The following is a 19,862-nucleotide window of genomic DNA, read 5'->3' on the forward strand; positions in this document are numbered from 1 at the left end:
TTGGAAAATCCCTGGCTTAAACCTCCTCCTGCTCTCCCTTGCCCTCTGCATATGTAAATATTGGAAAAGAATGATAATGTCTGGAGATAGAGCTCATCAACTGCAGCACAGGCATCTTTCCACAAATCTTGTGTGTCCTGGCTGACTGCGGTTTCTCTCTCCTTTCTCCAGTTGTATTACCTAGGGCCACAGAGCTTCTTTCATGGTTACCAATAAATTGCAAACAAAGAGCAACGAAAAAAATCTTGCTTATACACAGCCTCCTCACTTGTAAGCAATAGGGCTTTTTGAAAGATCTGTTTTTCTTTGTGAGGTTTTTTTTGCCTTGGGAAAGCAATCCAGTTGGCTTCTAATGTGTTCATTACAATAGTGACAAGGCTGAGCACTGCTGAGAGGCAACTGCTGGTCTTGAAGGAAAGTAAGTTTCACTTTAAGGGAAATGTTTTGGTAGCATGTTTTTTATATGCCTTTTATTAACTCCTAAAGGAAGTGCTTGCAGTGAGATTATCCTTTAGAAGCACATGGTCCCCAGGTTTTCTGATTCTACGGTCACTGACTCCAAGTTTGTCTTTAAATGTACAAAAACCAAAGGCTTCAAGTTCAGCTTGACTGTGGCTGTTACATAACGTTTAAGTTATACAGGTGGCAAACTACAAATTTGGAGTCTTCCCTCTTACCCTTCTAATTCAAGCTATCATTGCTGATCTTTCACATCATAAATGCAGTTAAAAATGAGTTCTCCTCACCCTGTGGGGTGTTTAAACTTCATCAGATACAGCTGAACATCAGCCTGTCAGACATCCTACTCTGAACTGTGCCTTTGACTACTTGGTGGTTTTCACCTTTTTATTTATCAAATCCCACATGCTTATCACCTGATGTGCTTTTACATCTTTTGTGCAGTCAAGTCAAGTATTATAATCCTGTATAGGTGGGGAATAAGCAGAAAAAACTTAGATTGCTTTTAGAAGTGTCTACTCGAGTTGTTACTGGAAGTGAGGCTAAAGCTTTTTGTCATCTTGCTGCTTTCTCCAAGTCCACACTGACTTTTGTTGCTGTGTTTGTGAATAGCAGGGACAAGCTGATGAAATTATTTCTTGAGAGAATATAAGAAAATAAGGTCAAAGAAAGCTTTTTCCTTTCCCTTGCTCCGCTTAAGTGTTTCTGATGTAGTTTCTGAGAGTCGGTGTTGAAGTTATTTTAAACATTGTACGCAGAGTTGACCTCTAAAATGTTTCGTGATGGGCAATTCAAATACTTATTATAATAAAATATAAAGGATGAGAGAGAACTTCTAATAGATACTGCCTTGAAAAACATGCACACACTGTCCCCTGAGCTCATTTATGGGCATGAAATAAGACATTTTTCTTCCTTCAAATTTTGGTTTCATAAATATGACATACAGCAATATATACTAGAACTATGGTCCTCAGCAGTGAGGAAACCCCTGGATAATTGTTCTCAGTTGTTCTGTTATTGTTTATTTCCTCCAGCTGCTTGTTTCCAAGTAGGTCTGGCATCATGCACTCAGTTACACTTGCCACTGGAAAGCTTTCAAAGGGTTGTGCACAAAGGTTGAGGAGAGCAGGGCTTGACTCGTGAGGACAAGCCCTACTCTGAGGACATTTAGTGCAGCAGTACATTTATTATCTCTGTTTCTTCCACTGTCTGCAGCCTGACCATGGCAGGAAAGGTGAGCTGAAACCTCCCAAAATCTCAGCTATCTCATTAACATACTTCACCAAGTCTCTAGGAACTTCAAGTCTTATTCGCTGCAGGATCTTCAAAATTCAACCTTGGCTTTAATCACCAGATGAGATTGTTGACTCTTGAAGCATCTCAATCTTATTTAAGGCAAATGGTAAAAACAATTTTGGTTCTCTTTTGGTTTGAGGGATGATTAAATGATACAGGAACTGAACAGACTGGGTCCTTTTCTATAGGAGGTAATCAAAGCCTTAGGATTTTAATCTTCAGTGAACCTCAGAGTGGCTTAAGTACTTCAGGGCTCTCGAGAGGATTTTTTATGTTCTGAGTAATGTACTTTGTAATGGGAGAGTGCTGATGGTTTCAATGATCACTCTTCTGCTTAGTAGAATTTCTTGCCTTTTGGAAGCTGGACAGTTACATCTAAAGCCTTAATATTTTTTGGTTTTTTACCTGAAGAACCTGTATCCTAGGGAAGAAGATGATATTCTCTTTGCAGTACTCTCTCCTCCATCTATTCCCTAGGAGCCAGTGGCTCTTTGCACACAGGTGAGCATGAATTAGCATGTTCCAAGATGGATGTTCTTTAAGTGTTCTCACCAAGCTTCATAACTGCCAACATTTCTTAATGCACGTTAATGTTGAGGCCCTAGATTTTGGGATGAAATTAATTCTCAGCCATCTAGGCAGTGTTGGGACAAAATAAATGCATTGTTCACACTTCTGTGTGTGACTTCTCTTTCTAAATACATTCTTGAGACATTTGCCCTGTAGCAGCACGTACAGAAACTCCGGTGGTAAGCACGTGTGATCCTGGACCCCAAGTAAACCCTCCTGTGCCTCACAGAGCTGGGAAGAGCTGCCCTTCCCTCCAGTCTTGCCTGTTTCTGGTGTGTCTCAGTTGATTCAGGCCAAGTGAGGTTTGAGTTCTCACTCAGTAAATACAGAGCTCCTTAACTGTAATTGTGCCAGACAATAAAAGCCAGCTTATCTTTGAAAGCAATCAATGGGCAGTCTGTCTCCTCCGGGAAAGATAGAGTAGCTGTAGCTCCATCTAGCCTTGTCTGTCTTGGCTGTCTGTCAGGCATTCCAGTGTGGCAGACACCAGGGTGGTAGTTGAACTCAGGGCCAGAAATCCCCTATCAACTGTCAAACATTGAGGTGGTCTGCTGGAGGACACCAGTCCTGTGTAACGCTGCATTTCTGCGTGGTGAGTTTGTGGCACATTATCAGCCATGGTATTTGAGAGTTGTGAAAAGCTTTTCTTCTCCACAGATACTCTTTCCTGCTTAACTTTGTTTCTGTGTTAAGTTACAGGTTGATTGTAGTTGCTGCAGTTTATCAAACCAAATTTGCATTGGCTTTGTCTATAATGATTCAGGTGCATTATGATTCACAAGCATTAATTCCTCTTGATTTAGAAGCAGTGACTGAAGTATTTTGTAGTAGGGTTTTTTTTGCCTTGAGTCAAATCATGTTTTGTACAGTTTTTTGACCAAGTTGTAGAGCCTTTCGTGATTTAAAAATGTTTTTTGCTTTTTTCCTTTGGTGGTGAAAGGCCAAGAACCATGAAGCTTACTGAGCATTTTGCTCACTCTGTCTCCTGTTTGTTGATAATCCTGTAAAGACTATTTCAGAATGTGTTAGTTGGTTAATGGTGAAAAATACAAATGCCTTCAGATAGCTTTTGAAATTGAATAGCTCTCCTGTATAATGCCATTAGGGTGAAAGATTGTATTTTGTTATGTTGTATGTTATTTCTTAATGATGACGTTTGATTAAACCTATATCTTGAAAATCTAAGACACATCCTTTGGCCTTTCTTGGTAGGAGCTGGAAGTGTCTTTAATCCATACAGCTTTTAACTGCCTCAGGTTTTGGTCCCCTTTGCCTTTTATTCTCATGATCAAAACAGTTAAATGAATCCCTGAAAACAAACTGTTTAGCTGTGTTATTACTCTTCTTGTTGTAGAAAGAAGCAGATACAAAGGAGAGATCTGTCTTTGATATTCCAATCTTCACAGAAGAGTTCCTGAATCACAGTAAAGGTAACTTGAACTTTTGCAGGACCCTTTCCTCCTTGCTTTTCCAAAGTTCTTGGCAAATGCTGAGGAGTCCTTGCAGTCTCCCATCTCAGCTCAAGTAAAGACTTGGGTAGAGTTTCTGCTATTACCTTACCTCTGTATGTACACAGCGGCTGAAACGCAGTTTTTCCTGGCATTGTCTTCCCAAATTAGCCTTTTTTGAGAATGTTTCTGATATTTATTCCATCCAGTCCAAGCTGTGTCTACTGTTCTATAGGACTATGAAATACCTAAGATGTATCCTGATAGTGATGCAGGCTGGTTAGCAGTTTTTTATTTCCCCCCATATGTGGAAGATTACACTGATATAGTTCCTGTTGCTCTGTTTGGATTTCAGATCTATGTGTCTCAAGAGTTGAGTATTTTTTGGCAGATTTCTTGAAGGCTTTCTTGACTGAACAGGATTTAGATCCACATAGCTTTTTCATGCTCAACAGAAAATTATTTTCGTAACTGGTGTCTTGTTTGCAGGATTCTTACCACTGCTGCTAAGCTTTGTCATTCTGATTGAAGTCAGTCTTGCAGTCTTCCTCCCAAATCAATTCCTCCATTCACTTCCATTCTGATGCTTTGAATGTTTTCTGATTTGTCTCTCTAGGAATTCTCTCTATTTATAATGTGCTGCTGTAGGTGCTATTGTCACTCCGTGACGTGATGCTTTTTGTCTATAAACCGCAATTTGTAATTGTCAGTTGAGCACTCCAGAACATTCTGCCTCGTGGCCTAGTGGTCCTGGAAAGGTTTTTAGCAGTTTTGTGACTCTCTGGGATGGGTCGGTGTTCACAGCCCGCGAGGCGGAGCTGCGGCAGCTGCGCAAATCCAACATGGAGTTTGAGGAGAGGAACGCGGCGCTGCAGAAGCACGTGGAGAGCATGCGCACGGCCGTGGAGAAGCTGGAGGTGGACGTGATCCAGGAGCGCAGCCGCAACACCGTGCTGCAGCAGCACCTGGAGACCCTGCGCCAGGCACTCACCAGCAGCTTCTCTGGGGTCCCGCTGCCAGGTGAGGCTGGGAAATTGAACTGCCCCTATTTGTGGAATGATGTGAGCTCAGAACGTTTGGTCTGCTGTTGTGCTTCTGTGCTGTCGGCTGTTCCTGAGCATTTGTTGCCTGGGATAATGGAATAATAAAATGCACGCAGGGGAAAGCGTAGAGTCAGTGCTTTATTTCAACGTGACATTTATTTTCTTAGTGCTCTTACTCTTCTTAATAAAGTGAGATGCCTGTTCAGTCCTGGCTCTCCTTCACTTGTTTTATGAAAATGTTACTAAATAGAAGAGACAGGACTTGCAAGTTCCCTGATTAAAATAAAGGCTGTGTCTGTATTGTCAGCTGCCAGGGAACCCACTTAGATTCTGTGAATGCCCCACTGATAGAGTTTGTTATAATCAACTATGAGGCTCAAATCAAAGAGAACCATGCTTCATTAGTCCTGATATCCTTGGAACTACTCACTTGGCGGAGTTAGGAGGACGTGGTTTAGAAGAATCTGTCACAAGAGGTGGTGCATAACAAAATCACCTGCTATGGCAGTTAGCGTGTTGGCACAAATTACCCTTAGCACAGTGTTAACTTTTTTGAATTGCTGTGGTCATCAAAATACCTTGTGGCTCATCTCCCTGTGTTCGCCGCAGGCAGCGGGGAAACCCCCACGATGGAAACGATTGATTCCTACATGAACAGACTGCACAGTATTATCCTGGCCAACCCACAGGAGAACGAGAACCTCATCGCCACGGTGCGGGACGTGGTGAACAGGCTCGAGCGTTAGTGACGGGGTAAGTGTTCTCGCCCAGGCTGCTCCTGGTGTCTGCTCTGTGCCTCTGGCACCTGGTCTGCTGCTCATTCCTCTGCCGATCACCAGACTGGACAATCAAAAAGGTTTCTTCCTCAAAGCTGCAGGAGCCGCTTGTCTTAATGAAAGTCAAATTGGGTTGAAAGTATTCCACGGCATTAAAGGGCTCTGACAGTCCCTCTAGCTCCAAGATCTTTATGTATTTGTATAAGGTAAGAGTTCTGACAGAATGGTAACAGGGTGACTAATTTAGAGGAAGGTTCCTTTCTTGAGTGAAGTAAATCTGAAGATTTCAGCAGTAATTGTAGGAACTGATGGCCAGGGGGAAATTCTGTTTGTCTCAAGAGGTTACAGGTGAACTCAATTCTGTTATAAACTGAAAATAGGCTAACTGGCTCTGTAGCACCTGTAGTCAAGCTGTTCTCATTAGGAAGGTTTAGATGCAAATGGAACACTGAGGTCTGGTTTAAGCTGTACATAGCATTTGCTGAGACTAATGTTTATGTGGCTTGTGCATTGGCTATTATTGAGCTCATGATTCTGTATTTTTGCTGCTCTTTAACAGCTTAGAAAACTGTAGTAGAGAACAGGGTAGAAAAACAAACTTAAAAAGAAGGAAATACCAGTCTTTCTGCATTGCTGTGCTGCTTTGCATTTCCCACACCTCTCACTCCCCCACTTCCCCATGATGCACAGCACTAGGCAGCCATGAGGAGTTTGCCTATTACTGTTTTAACAAAGTACGTACCCTCATTCTTTAGGCATTTGTTATGTAGAGATCTACTGTACATGTCTTGAATAGTGTTTAGAAATGCAAATAAAGCTGCCTTGTGCCATCTGCAAATATGAAGACAGGGCTTTTCATCCTTTCTGATTGTGACCTTTTGTGGTGCCGTGTAGAACAGTTAATTACACAGTTCCCATTATGGTGTGGCTTTAGCTGGGAGATCATTGTCCTTCCGGAGGGTAGCCAGATGGAACGGACTGTAGTTCTGAGAGATGACTGAGCTCCCAGCAGAATAAAGAAGTGCCTTTACCGCTGCTATTTGTGAAGGGAACAGCTTGTCGATCCAGGTCTGGGATTTTTCAGCAGCTCATCAGCCTCCTCCTTTTTGTATACTGTTTTCAATTAGTTCTCAGGCTCAGAGAATTGGGAGGGGAGGTTTCACAGAATGGCTAAGAGGGAAAGCAGTTTCTCATCCATCCGTTATTAGAAGGTATGCCAGGCCCAGAAATGGGTATTTGTCCTTTAAGCACCTTGCTAGAAAAATCATATCTCAAAGCTACTAAAATCTAGACTTTCATTCTCTTGCCAGGTGGCTTCATCTTTCCTAAAGGATGGATGATTTCTGTGTTCCTAAACAAGCAGATACAATTTTCTTGGATAAGCTGGATTTGGCTGTAATTGATTTAGAAAAAGTAATTCTTGCTTTAAAATTCTTCTTTCTAACCTCTATTTGAAAAATAGTACTCCTTTACCTTCTTTCATTTTCCTACCAATGCCTTCCCTCTTTTCAGCAGCAAAACAGTGTGAGGCAATTAAAAATGTGATTAATAATCACATAGTTTCACTGGATAATGACATGCATTTAACCGAATATAATGATCAATGGGACTGTTAATTACACTGACTTTCACATGGCAGTGGTTAAATTTTGAGACAAAATTTTGGAAGGAAGAAGGTTGGATTTTATTGGCTGCAAACATAGAAAATGGCAGAGATTCCTTAGAAAACAAGGAAGTTTTAGGTAAAAGGTTCCGCTGGCACAAACTGTATCAACAGACTTTCATCTTCAGTGTCCCTTTGTTAATGTGCATATGAAGCATATTCATTCTGTATGTAAACTCTGTCAACCCAGTGGTCTGTTTGAGGTTGGGACACATCACAAATCAATACTACAGAATGCTGTGTTGTGATGCTCCTGAAAACAACTCTTTCACAGATCTGAGGTGGGTTGTGGTGGCTTAGTACAATGTGGTAAGGGACTGCTTGACTATACTGGTGAATATTTTGGGTTTTCTGTACTGCATGATAAAAAAATCTTTGTGCAAGCAGTATATGGGGAGAAGAGGAAGGGGTTTGTTATTTAGCACTGGATGGGAACAGCAACTCTGATTGTATCTCTAGAGGCTGCTTTACTATACTGAAGGTTGTGTTTTCAGATCAATCATCCAAAGCCCCACGTCACGGTGCCTGTTTAGTCCTGGCAGATTGTAGTCTTCTAACCCTTGTTTTTCTGTTTCCTCTGCAGGTCTCGTGACCCGGCGAAGCTTTACAAAATATCTTTGGCCAGTGTGGAATAAGAAGCCATGAGGCAAAGCCTAGGGTGGGAGGCAGGATGGCAGGTTTGTCCTGGGCCCTGCCTGTGTGTTTTGTCAGGGAGACAAACAGATCAATGCATAAAGAGATCTTAAGGAGCCACGGACACCACCCACTAAACATTTGGAACTGTCCTCTGTGTGAACATTTAAGAGCATGCAACTTTTGTGCAATCTACATTTTTTAATGGATTTTGCTGGGTGTGAGGGTGCCTGCGTTCTGTGGACTGGCTGACTGTGGAGATGAAATCTCAGCTTGTGAAATGGACTCAGTGTATATGTTGTAGTAATAACTTTGATGTGTTATATTGCCTAATGTCTTCTAGTGTCTTTTATTTTGTTTTCATGTTTATCCTGTGGGATTACCTTCCTTCAATTTAGTTCTCTTCTTTTGATCTTGTTCCCTGATTCTTGCAATACTGGATAGCAGTGCTTGTGTCCTCTGCTCTAACAGGGAGTTTTCCTTGGTGCACTGTCCTGTCCTACACTTCCTGCTATGCTTATGGGAGCTTTTCTTAAGCAGAATCCTGGGGGGTTTTGTTAGCCTGCAATTCCTACAATGTGAGTTTGCTCCCTGCTAGAGACTGGCTGTGGTTGATGCTTTGTGACTTGATTCTACTTTGAGACAGACTTCTTCTCTCCCCTCTCTTCAAGCACCTCTCTTGCACATTGCATCCTGCTCTTCTGTGAAGGTCTCCTGTTACCTCTTGAAAATGTTTGCTGGAGCATTTTACTATCACAAAGATCAGTGGAAATCGAGATAGAAAGTGAAACATCAGTTCTCAGCAGGGAAAATGAGATTTTTTTTGGTTTAGACTAGATCAAGCTTCAGACTTAAGCTTGCCCTTCCTCTGATACATTGTTCAGTCTAATTTAATGTTATTGCCTTGTTTTTGAGAGAATAATCTCATGGGGAAAGCAGTTTCCTATAAAAAGAGAAATGGGCACAGGGATTGCATTTTTTTCCCTCCATGCCCTCCTGCAATTGCTGTGCTGGGAAGCGGTGTGTCTGGAAGCAGCACATGTATTTTTGCATGAATTATTAGAGCAGAGAAGGTCAGTAGCAACTAGGTCCACATAGCAGCCCACAGAACTCAGCATTACAGCTTGTTTTTGCTCTCACATTTTGTACCATTCAGGTGCTGCCCATGGAGCCCATGGCATTCAGCATTTTATGTCCCAGCTGAACTAAATGGCCTTTCCCTTGCATTGAATAGAGCTCTGCATGTTTGAGTCTGTTCTTGCTGAGCTACACCACTCCTGGCAGAGCTGGGGCACCCACTGTCCGCCCTGGCTTATGCAAAACTTTCACTGCCCTTTGGTTCCTGTCAAATTGTTGATTCTGTCTTTGGCTCAGCACTTGTTGGACATCTCTGGGCTTTGTGGGGGCGGTTGAAATGCTCTTGCTCCCACATGACAATCTCTTTGCTCCTGCTTAAGACGTCTGTTAAGGTGCCCTGTTATGAATTGGAGGTTGCTTTCCTTACAGGAGTGTGTTGCTGTCAGCATCACTTTAATGTACCCGTGACACAAATATTTTGAAGATTAAAAAGCAGTTTCTTCTTTTCCTGCGCTGTACACATGGACTTTGTGCTGGCCTGGAGCCATCTTCAGGTCAGCACCTTGTATGCCTGGTCTCAGCTTACTCCTGGGGTTATTGCTGTAGCCAAGTAGCAAGGATTTCCATGTAAATCAAGTCTTCCTTCAGGGAGGAAACTCCTTTCTCTCGTTGTCTGTTTTGCTTTCAAGACTTCACAAAAAGGGACCTCAGTTTTCTGCATTGACTTCCACTCTCCTTAGCATGGATGAGACCAGCTGATGCTGCCATGAACTTTTTTGTTGGGTTCTGTAATGAATGTTGTAAATCCTAGAGGTTGTTAATGCCTCCAGAAGAAGCACCTACACTTTCATCTCCTGTATGTATCTTGGTTTTTTAGAACTGGTGATGTTTGACTCTCTGTTGAAGTGGCCAAAATGCGTTGTATAGCCAAAACTGATGTACAAAATCCTGAAGTTCTGTCTGTGGCATCCTACCTAATCCCTGGAGCTGTATTCCATAAAGACTCCAGAAATTCCATGTGATGTAGGATGCAGTTCCAGGCTGTAACATATCCAATCTGTCAGTAAGGTCAGATGGCTTCAGGCTGCCTTGCTTACAGAAATCTGCTCGTGGATACTGCTCCTCCATCTCTGCTGAGAAACATGCAAGTGTTGTGGGATAGGAAATTTAAGGTGATATTATTAGCTGGGGGCTGATAAATCTCTTGCATTTTCCCACCAAGGCAGGAGGCAGAGTGGATTATCCATCTTGGAGCATCTGGGGGAAGACTGAGTTCTTGCTCACTGATGGTGTGGCAGATGATGTTTTGTCTCATTAAGAAGCTTCTTATTTATGTTGATTAACCCTATAAAAATGGATTTTGTCTTTCCAGTGTTTTCAGAGTGTCACTTCAGTTTACAGTTTTCAATGTTGACCTATTAAAAAAAAAATGAAGTGGGTGTCAAGGAGAAGAGTGGAATAAAATGCTTTTGTCAGTTAAAGAAGTATTAAGAGAAATATATGAAAGCAGAATCCATTTGCTGGATTAATGTGTTTGGAATTGTTTAAATGCCAAGTTTTCTGTACAATGTTTTTGTAATTAAACTTTGGAGCTCCTTGGTTTTTAAGACGTTGATATGCTTGTTTGACACTGCTTCATTAAAATTGTTCAGCGTTGAATCCATTCTGATTCAATTTTAACTGCATTTTTGTGAAGGAACTACTATTACATTGATCTCTCATCAGAGATTCTGGCAACTCCGCGTTAACCTTTGAATGGAAATGTGCCCCTTCCACCTCTCCATCCTAAGTTTCTTCCTCTGAAAAAGCTAAAGGAATTTAGGTTGTTACTTATAGTGGTGAAAGCTTCTGAGTCTCTGGTTATAGCTAATGGTTGTCAGGGCCGTTCCTCAACTTCACTAACTTTAAAAATGTCATCTCTCTCACTCGGCCGTTTTTTTCGCATCTTTGTCTTCCTTTGCCCTCCCTAATTCCCCACCATCATAGTGACTTTCTTTAAGAACCTATCGTAACTATTGCTCCCCACTTGATTTTCCTTTCCCCTACTAGATTTTTCTCTTCTCTCTACCCACCTGCTGGCTGAGAATGGAGCAAACTGTAGCCTCATGACATTTGTACTTGGTTTAGGTGCTCTGTGGAGGAGTTTGAATGACTTCTGCCCCTCCTGATGCTCTTTCTGAGGTCACAGTGCTGTGAGCAGCTGTCTTTATTTTACTTTTGTGGTCACACCTCATTATTTTGCTTACCAGATTAAAGCCTGCCTATACCAACAGGCTTGGTACTGTCTTCTTCCTGGGAGAGACTATATTGGATTTAGAATGCTTTGGAGATTTTTTAAAAAAAAAACTAGTTATGTAATGGTAAAGATACCAAAAGTAGAAGGAATGTGGAAAACCAGCACAGGAGAATGAGCTGCCATGTGACCCTGGCTGGTTTGGAGCTGGAGGCAGGAACAGCAAGACAGATGCACACCCGGAGGAGAGAGTACGAGCAAAACAGCAGTGAGTTCATAGCAAGAGATAAAGCTAATTCCTTTCTAACCTGTGCTCCTGTTTGTGGCACCAGGAGCAGATGGTGGTAAATCATGCTCAATTTGAGACAATGTAGTGTAATACTTCCGCTGTTTGTTCCTGTTTATTCCCCCTGTTTACTCCTCAGCTGGGCAATTGGGCTGATGATTAATTATCATCTAAGGGAAGCTGGGGGGATCTGAGGCCTTCGGGCTCTTTAGAGGAAGGGATCACTTCCTCTTTGCTCAGGCAGGTTCCTGTTGATAATGTGGATTCATTTAAAAATTGGGTCTTTTTAACCTTCTGCTTTGTTCCAGTTGAATCCTTCAGAGTCTGGAGTACGTTGATGCCTCTCCTTTACTTTTACCATAGAATCTTTCTGCTTGTGAGCCACGAAGAGTTTTGTTGCTTCGTTCTCCTTCATTGCTGATAGTATTGAGGTTTTTTGGATTTTGTATGAACTGCACCATTCTGGTGTGTGGTGAAGTATCCACATCCATTATGTAATACAAGGCAGAGCATTTATACAAACTGACTTATGTGTTTTGTTAATTAACCTCTTCTTATGCTGTGGAAGTTTGGGTTTTTTTGCTATTTACTGTGCAAACGCTAATGGTTTGTGTGTCTGAAGATGTAAAAAATGCAAGTTGTTCTAAGATGTAAGGTAACTGTAAGGGTCTCTGCTGTCTCTTCCTGTTGATGGAATGGCTCCTCTCCTAGAGTTGTTAAATACTCTGTTTACTGGATGGTTGTGCATGCTCTGGAAGGCAAAAGGCATTCTCACTTTTCCCTAGAAATTGTCTGTGCGTTGAAGTCCACGTGATCTTTTTGTTTATAAATTTGTATTCTGAAAACTTCGTGAAAAAGAGTTCTGCCTGTCCAAATCCTTGGCTGCTAGATACCATCTGGTTTCCTTGAATTGAGTGGAACAATGTTACATCCACTGAATACCTGACTGGCTGGAAATCAGAGAGAGAGTTCTAGTTTTTGTTTTGAAGCAATACCCCGTGGGATTTCTCTTTCTATCTCATATCAGCAGTTCTAGTTTTATTAAATCTGTTCTAGTGTTAATCAAGAGAGAATTCCCTCATCTAATTTATTTGAAATGCTGCTTAAGCCCAAGACACCTGCAAAAAAATCCCCAGCTGAAATTTGAGGCCTGTAAATGGCATTGTTTCAACCCCTCACCCTTCAAAATGGGTGTTAACAATTGTATCAGTATTTTAATTCTTCTCAGAGGAAGTTTCTTTTCCTCAGTAATGCTTCAAATTCCTGCCTGTGCTGGTTTGTGTGTCTTGTATATTGGAGGAAGAGAAGTAAACTGTTTGGGCTGGGGGCAGATTAGCAGTAAGTTTATCAAAAGTGCAGACCAGCAGGATGGCTGAGTCCAGGAGAGTGAAAAGCTCTGGAAAATTAATCTCATGCCTTTCCCAGAAGGGATCATGGTGCTTTTGGGATGAATGTTGTACATGCAGCAGAACACAGGCTGCATTCCTTGTGTTTAACAACTGGCTGTGGAGAGTGTTGACATGGTCCTCTGAAGATTTCAGTTCTCTTAAATTGCTTTTACCCAAGCAAAGCATCTGCTCCTGTAAAAAGAGGAATTGCTGTACAGTGAGTGGTATGTGGCTTTCAGGCACATGCATGAACTTGAGGTGCAGGAGGAAGGGTTTAATTTTCCTTTTGCTTGTTGGCATTAATGATGAGTGGCTCAGGCATATGTAAATAGGCAGAGACAAATTCTGTTTACAATCCTTTTTCTTTTGTGATGAAGGTTGCAAGAATTGCCTTCTATCTTCACCCCATTAAAAATCCATGAAGGGATTTTGTAGGATAAGGACAGAAGAAGAGAATTCAAGAACAGAATTTGCCTTTATTCTTGAGGTTAATGTTCACTTACTGCCAGTACAGAAATGGTTGAGTTTTCAGCCTCAGTAAGTTTGAATTCAGACCTGCAAATTTCATACATTCTGGAAGTGCTTTTGAGGAGGAAAAGGAGCCAATGTGAAAATGAAATTCCAGCTGCACCCTCGTTTCAGGACTTCAGTTATGTAGTAAATGTGCATTTCCAGATATCTGCAATCTCTATCCACTTAACCAATTTCCTCCTGGGGGGAGCAGTGCCCTCTGATGATCCATCTTGGTATCTCAAAATGAGAGTGAAAAAGCCTGGCAGTGAAGTCCAGAGCCCGAGCTTCTGCATGTGAAAATTTAAGTCAGTTCCCTGGTTTTGTTCGAGGCAGATGACAGTTTCTTAGCATTTTGGTATCTGTTTATTTTAATAGTTTTATGTCTTTGTTTCATGCAGCTACACTATTCTTTTCCTACCGCTCTTTGAGAGCTGGTCAAGGTGGGAGTGGTTCAGCAAGTATTCTGTGTTACAAGGAGGGCAGCATAGAAAACATGACCTGAGTTAGCTTGTCTTTGAGGTCATCGTTCTGACAGCAAGGAGTGGCTGTGATAAAGATTTCTGGTTGGCCAAAGCTGTCTGTGTGTGTTGGCAAAATCAGCACGGCTGACTTGGAGCTAGCAGGAGCTGGGAATACATAAATCCATGGATTGGAAGCTTTGCAGCTGTTGGTATTTACACAGTACTGTGTCTTTGCAGAGCTGGTTTTTGTTCTGGAAGCCTGCAGCAGCTTCACACTTCATCAGCCCCACCAGCTTTCAGGTGTACAGCAAGGTGGGAGCTGCTTCTCTATGGTCTTAGTCCAGCCAGGAGCACCCCTGCCCAACCCAGAGCTTCACTAGTGCATCAAAATACTGAAAAACTGCACAGCTTTTGGTCGTTGGAGAAAGTTTTCTGTATTTTGTGAACTGGCTGAGCTCCTGTAGAATTTGGCAAGCACTAGGGTTTTTGTGAAGTGAGCAAGAGGATCAGAGAGGAGAGGAAGAGAAGCAGGAGCTCCTTTCTGGAGGTATCCTGCTTGCATTTTGGCTCCCAGTTTCATGAAACTGCACACTGAATTGATGTGGGAGCACAGACTGTAGAGAATTATCTCCTTTTCAGCACCTAGGGCTGTCAGTAAATACGTGACAATCAAAATAAAACTCCTGGCTTCATGCTGTTGTCCTTATCTGTATGTTTTCCTGTCCTGCCTTTCCCTCTCTTGCCCTCTTCCTTTGTGCTGAGCTGTTTCAGCTTAAAACCAGCTAAAATTGACTTAGGTGGCTCCACTGAGAAAGATTTTTCTTATAAAATCTTTTTTTATGAATGTCACTGAAGTGTCACCATCCAGGGGATTTCGAAGGGGCTCACAACTACTGCAATTGAAGTATTTTGAAAAGGCAAAATTATGGAAATAAGTGTTTTAAATTATCTTGTCTTTTGAGAAACAGGGGCAACAAATCAACCCAGCAACAATGCTCTTTTCTCTGGTACCAGTTTCCAAACCAGATACTGATAAAACAAACAGAAGGGATAAAATCAAGGCTTTTTAATCTGGGGGAGGCGGATGGGGGGCAAGATCACGTTACTGATAGAAGAAAATATGTAAAATAACAAATTCCAGGCTTTCTCCCTTGGGGTGTGTGTTCAACTGTAGAAGAATGTTTATGGAAGAATACATTGTGCTGTTTAAGCATGCTTCAAAGAACAAATCTTTTCTTACCTTGTAGAAATTCATCTCAGCTTTTTCTTTTCTTTCTTTCTTTCAGACCATAAGTCAGTAGAAGTGATGTATGTTACCCATGGGCCAGGTTGTACAGGGGTAGCTTAATCTGGGCACGTCCTTACCTTGGAAGTCTGTTGTATTTAATGGGGTGTTAACTCAGTTTATTCCCTGGGATTTCTGCAGTAATTTTATTGCCTGCAAAAGGAGCAATTTGAAGCCAGATGAAGTGAAGGTATGCCCTGTACCATACCTGCTGAGCTTGGCAATGATGCCTGGACACACTTACCTTATTCTGGTGTTTCTGTTTTCTTCATCATGTCTCTTGAATGTATTTTCCTGGTAGTCCTGCTTTGAGCTGGAGGGTTATTTCCTCCCTTCTTTGAGGAAATAGATCCATAGGCACTGCATTTGGTCTGTACCCAAGTCTGTGTCAAATGTTCTTGGCAGTACAGGCAAGTATAAGAATAATGGATTCTGAAGTCAGATTTTACGAATGAGGCTGTTTGGTAGTTGAGTTCAGTGATACTGTAGCAGAACCTAAAGTGAATTACAGTCCAAGACATTTATAATGTTAAAGAAATAGGTTCCTCTAATGCTGAAACACTAACAGAACAAAGAGGAAAAATCAAAGACAAAGATAAAAAATCATCTTAAAGTGGACAAACTGTGCAGGATGACAGACTTTTATAAAGACTTCTGTCAGATGCGGCTGTTCTGTGAGGGAGGATGGTATAGACCAGCACTGGTGCCTTAGGACACAAAGCTCAATTGTTCAGTCCTCTCACACAGGTGGTCTTCCAACTCCTATGTGGTAAAAGCACAGACAACAGTTTCATGAACATTAGAAAGCATTGGGATGTTAAATTACTGGGCAGTGTGTGTTTAGTGTGAATGAGAAACACGATGTCACTTGTGCCTAGTGTTTTGGAGAACAGGCTGCAGTAACTTCATCAGAGTCTTCTGAAGCACAACTTTGGCCTGAACTAATATGAAAAATCAGGTTGGTTTGCCTCAGTTCAATTTGTTGTCATGTGGTTCTGACATATTTTTCTAGTAGGAAAAACCTCACAATTAGATCAACTGTTTTCAAAAGCCAAAGCTTCAGTGAAAAGTTTTTGGCCCGATGAAATTAGTGAAAATTTAATTTTTGGCTTTGCTGGAGCCAGGATTTCATCTGCAGTCTTCAGCAGTTATATATGTGGTTATGGATTTTCAGTCCATATGGAAGCTGAAACTGTGTCTCCAGCTTTCCCTAGACTCATCAGTGTCTGTAATCTTGCAGCTTCACAGAGGAATCTGCGTGGGGGTTCTTCCTAAGGAAAATCCAAGAGGAACTCCTGCAATGTATTACCAGGCTGACAAAACATATATTTCTTCAGCTAAAATAGCAGTGCTCTTTCACATATAATGGGGTCACTGTTTCTCTGCTGAGTTTCTCACATTATTGATACTTACTAGCTGGGTTCCAATCTGATGATAAAATATCAGCACTTCACAATCCTAGCGGTGAGAGGGCTTCACATCACCAAAATGTCAGTCCTGTCACTTAAAGAAACACTTCTGTTCCTTTCTGTCACTGCTGCTACTTTTTCTTTATGATAGGAAATTTCAGTTGGATTCCCAAGTTCTCCACTAGCAATTTCTCTGGATCTGGTATTTCACTACTGTGGGCAAAAGCAGTGAAGGTGTTCTCAGGGTGGGGTGGGAGGACTGTGCCTGGATCCAGAGGATCTGGGTTTGTCTTCCAGGCTCCCTCGGTGTGATAGATTCTATTTCTGCTTCATGGTCCAGTCAACAAATCAGTGAAAGATACTCAGTTCAGCGATGACGATGTTAAAAGAACTGATGGAGACAGAGTTCTTGGTCAGTGGGCTGCTTTTGGTCTGCTTCAGTTCTTCATTGTGCAAATGAAAAGAATAAACATCATCCATTTAGACAGAGCTGCCTGAAAAAAAGGGGCTGTGTGTCCAGGAACTACCACTGTGACCTGGGTAGGAATCTATAGGCTTTGTTCTGTTAATTCATCTACCTCCACTGAGAGTTTTGGATATGATAAAGAGGATTTGGGGTTGGAAATAGTAATTTCTTGTTGGCTTTTTGATTATTATTTAAAGTAGACTTGTGATATCTTTTTTCTGCTTGAGCTGTTAACTTCCTGAAATAGTGCAAATCTTGCAGTTGAATCTTATTTTCATTATTCTTGCTCGAGCTCTGACCTTTAAGAACACAAGTGGAACTGGTATCTATACAAGGAGGTGGCAAAGGCCTTGTGTAGCCTTCTGAAAACAGTCCTGTTCTGTTTGCATGACAGAGTAAGAAAATGTGTCAGGAAAGAATAGGGGATAAGAGAAAATGAATGACGTGACTGAGTGCAGTAGCCAGAAATAACCTCCTGCCTGGGCTCGTTCACCTCACCAGAAATTATCAATAGAATGGAAGTGGGATTCTACACCATCTTTAACCATAAGGGTGTAGTCTGCCTAGACATACGTTTATGACACAATTCTTAATTTTGGTGTGAATACATTAATAAAATGACCCAATGTAAAAATCAGTGGCTATATAGTCTGACATAATTTAACTGTATCAGTTTAAAAGCTGTTTATTTAGCATACTAATGAGCCCTGTCTGGGTTTGATGTCTACCCAGAAGACTGTGCATAGTAAATAATAACCATTGCAAAAAATTTGTTTCTCAGGGTCCTAAATTCACCATCTCTACAACCTATATTTTCTCTTCATAGGATACTTAATTTCTCCTGAATTTCAGTCTTGTTTCTCACTTGAGTCAGTGTGAAATGTGTTTCTACTGGGTTTTTTTAAGGTTTAGAACAAATGACAGGCTGACCCAAGGGGTTTGGCTGGGGAGGGAAAAAACACTGAGCGCTGCTTCAGCTAAAGAAATCTTGTTTTATTAACCCAGTCTGACGTTTGAAGAGGAGAACAGATCAGATTTGGGCTTCATTGGTAGATCTAGAGCTGGCTAGGTTGCTGCCCTAGAGGGAAAGAACCCTCTGTCAACTCCAGATCTCCCAAGAGACATAATTTGCTGAGCTGGTGTGATGAGAAGGTTCAGAGGTAGTGTCAGTCTGGATGGTTCATTAGTTTAAATGTCTGGTGTTGGGAGGTAGGTTCTCAAGCAAAGACTTCTGAATATGAAATAGTCTTGTGAAGTTTTCATCTTATGAATATTCACTTGTTGAATTTACATTTTGTTTTTCATCTCTGAGCTCCTAGAACAGGGCCTTTCACAGAGGACAGCCTTCCCATCTGTCTGAATAAACTGACAGAAAGTTTTTGCAAAAACAGTCCCTTGTTTAACATGTCCATGCCCTCCAGCTAGTTTCTTTCAGAACACTTTGAAGACACAGCCATTGTCACATGTAAGCCTGAATAACCTAAAACTTGAGCAGAAGTTGATCTGTGCACCCTTGAATGCGTTGACTGTAATTGGTGGAGGTGCAGGTGGAACCAATAATACAGTTTTGCCTCAAGAGACTGAAGCAGTCCCGGCAGTGCTCTCAGTACAGAAAGTTCTTGGTGAATCTGGGAGAGAGCAAGCACATCTGTCCCATAGCTGTGGGGCATTTGGAGTGGCTGCGGGGGGGCTGCAGGGGTCAGCTGGGATGGAGGGCTTTCACCAATGCTTGCAGAGATACACCTGTGGTTCGCGACCTCCTGAGCCCTCTGTCTGAGCCTGCCGCTCCTGTGCATTGCAATCACGGGAAAAGGAGGGAAATACTTAAATAAGGGGATGCATTCCTCAACCCCTCCAATACTCTTGGGAGATTGATTGCTTCTAGGGTGTGGGTTTTGTTGTTCTGCTCTCATTTACTTTCTTTTTTCAACTACATATCAAGTTATTTCCTGATCTGGCTTCACATGGTGGCTAATGGAACAAAATTGATGCAATTGCTCCAAAAACAAGCTTTTAGCTAGTAGATTCTAATTAAAGCAACCCTTTTTTATTTTTCAGAGGAGAAAAAAAATCCTTCCAAAGACCCACTTTCTTTGTATCAGATGAATATAGATGCAATAATTTCCCAGCCTGATGGAGACAGAAGTTGAAATATGCTTGGAGCAGTTATACTCAACCATATGTATGTGCTGGCATTACCTGGAGCTTATTTCTCCCACAAGGTGATATTTCTACCATGCTAATCTTGCTGCTTCCTGCTGTAGGCAGTATTAGGGAGAATGTGTCAGAAAATTTGTCTAAATGGCTTTTTCTCAGAAGATTCCATTTTAGTTGTACCCACAGGGGAAAAAAAAAAAGCATAGGTTTAGTTGAAAATGCATAGTTCTGTGGTTTGACCAGCATGAGTTTTAGGGGCAAGTCCATATGCCCAACTGCAGAAGCTCCTGTATTTACAGATTCTACTTACAGGCTCTCCAGGGAGATGGTTTCTTTGATTTTACCTGCTTCTTTCCTGTGTTTGGTTGCTTAAACAAATGGAGGTGAGGAGATTTTCTCTGCTTCCAAGAATAAAACCCCAAACTCCACACTTACAAACATGATTAAAATTAACCAATTAAATTTCCCGTGTGTGGTAGGTTCTCAGTGGCCAAAACTAAGTGGAACTGTGAAAGCTGCCTTGATATGACGTGGACTGCTCATTGTGCTGCCTGGATCTATTCTGGTGGTGGGGGAATTTACCTTATCTCTAAACCTCATCTCCCTTCCAAATCCACCGTAATGTCAGACTGAGAAATCAGTGCTTAGGAGAACAAAGACACATCACAAATGCAGCTTCCACTCCAAGTGCCAGGA

The 19,862-nt window shown here is 41.7% G+C and overlaps 1 protein-coding gene across 4 annotated transcripts in view; it reads left to right on the plus strand.

The window, feature by feature from the left end:
- HMG20A (high mobility group 20A) overlaps window positions 1–10,631 on the plus strand; it is a 39,119-nt gene extending 28,488 nt beyond the window's left edge. For all 4 annotated transcript variants that reach the window (XM_066196391.1, XM_066196395.1, XM_066196393.1 and 1 more), the window contains exons 7-10: window positions 3,683–3,758; window positions 4,581–4,796; window positions 5,429–5,572; window positions 7,842–10,631. In XM_066196391.1, coding sequence (XP_066052488.1) covers window positions 3,683–3,758; window positions 4,581–4,796; window positions 5,429–5,565 — 429 coding nt within the window. In that variant the 3' untranslated portion in view covers window positions 5,566–5,572; window positions 7,842–10,631. The remainder of the gene's footprint in view (window positions 1–3,682; window positions 3,759–4,580; window positions 4,797–5,428; window positions 5,573–7,841) is intronic.
- Window positions 10,632–19,862: the final 9,231 nt, after the last annotated feature.

The sequence above is a fragment of the Chamaea fasciata genome, unplaced genomic scaffold (assembly GCF_029207755.1).
Source record: "Chamaea fasciata isolate MVZ Bird 193981 ecotype frontalis unplaced genomic scaffold, bChaFas1.0.hap1 SCAF_14, whole genome shotgun sequence".
NCBI lineage: Eukaryota > Metazoa > Chordata > Aves > Passeriformes > Sylviidae > Chamaea > Chamaea fasciata.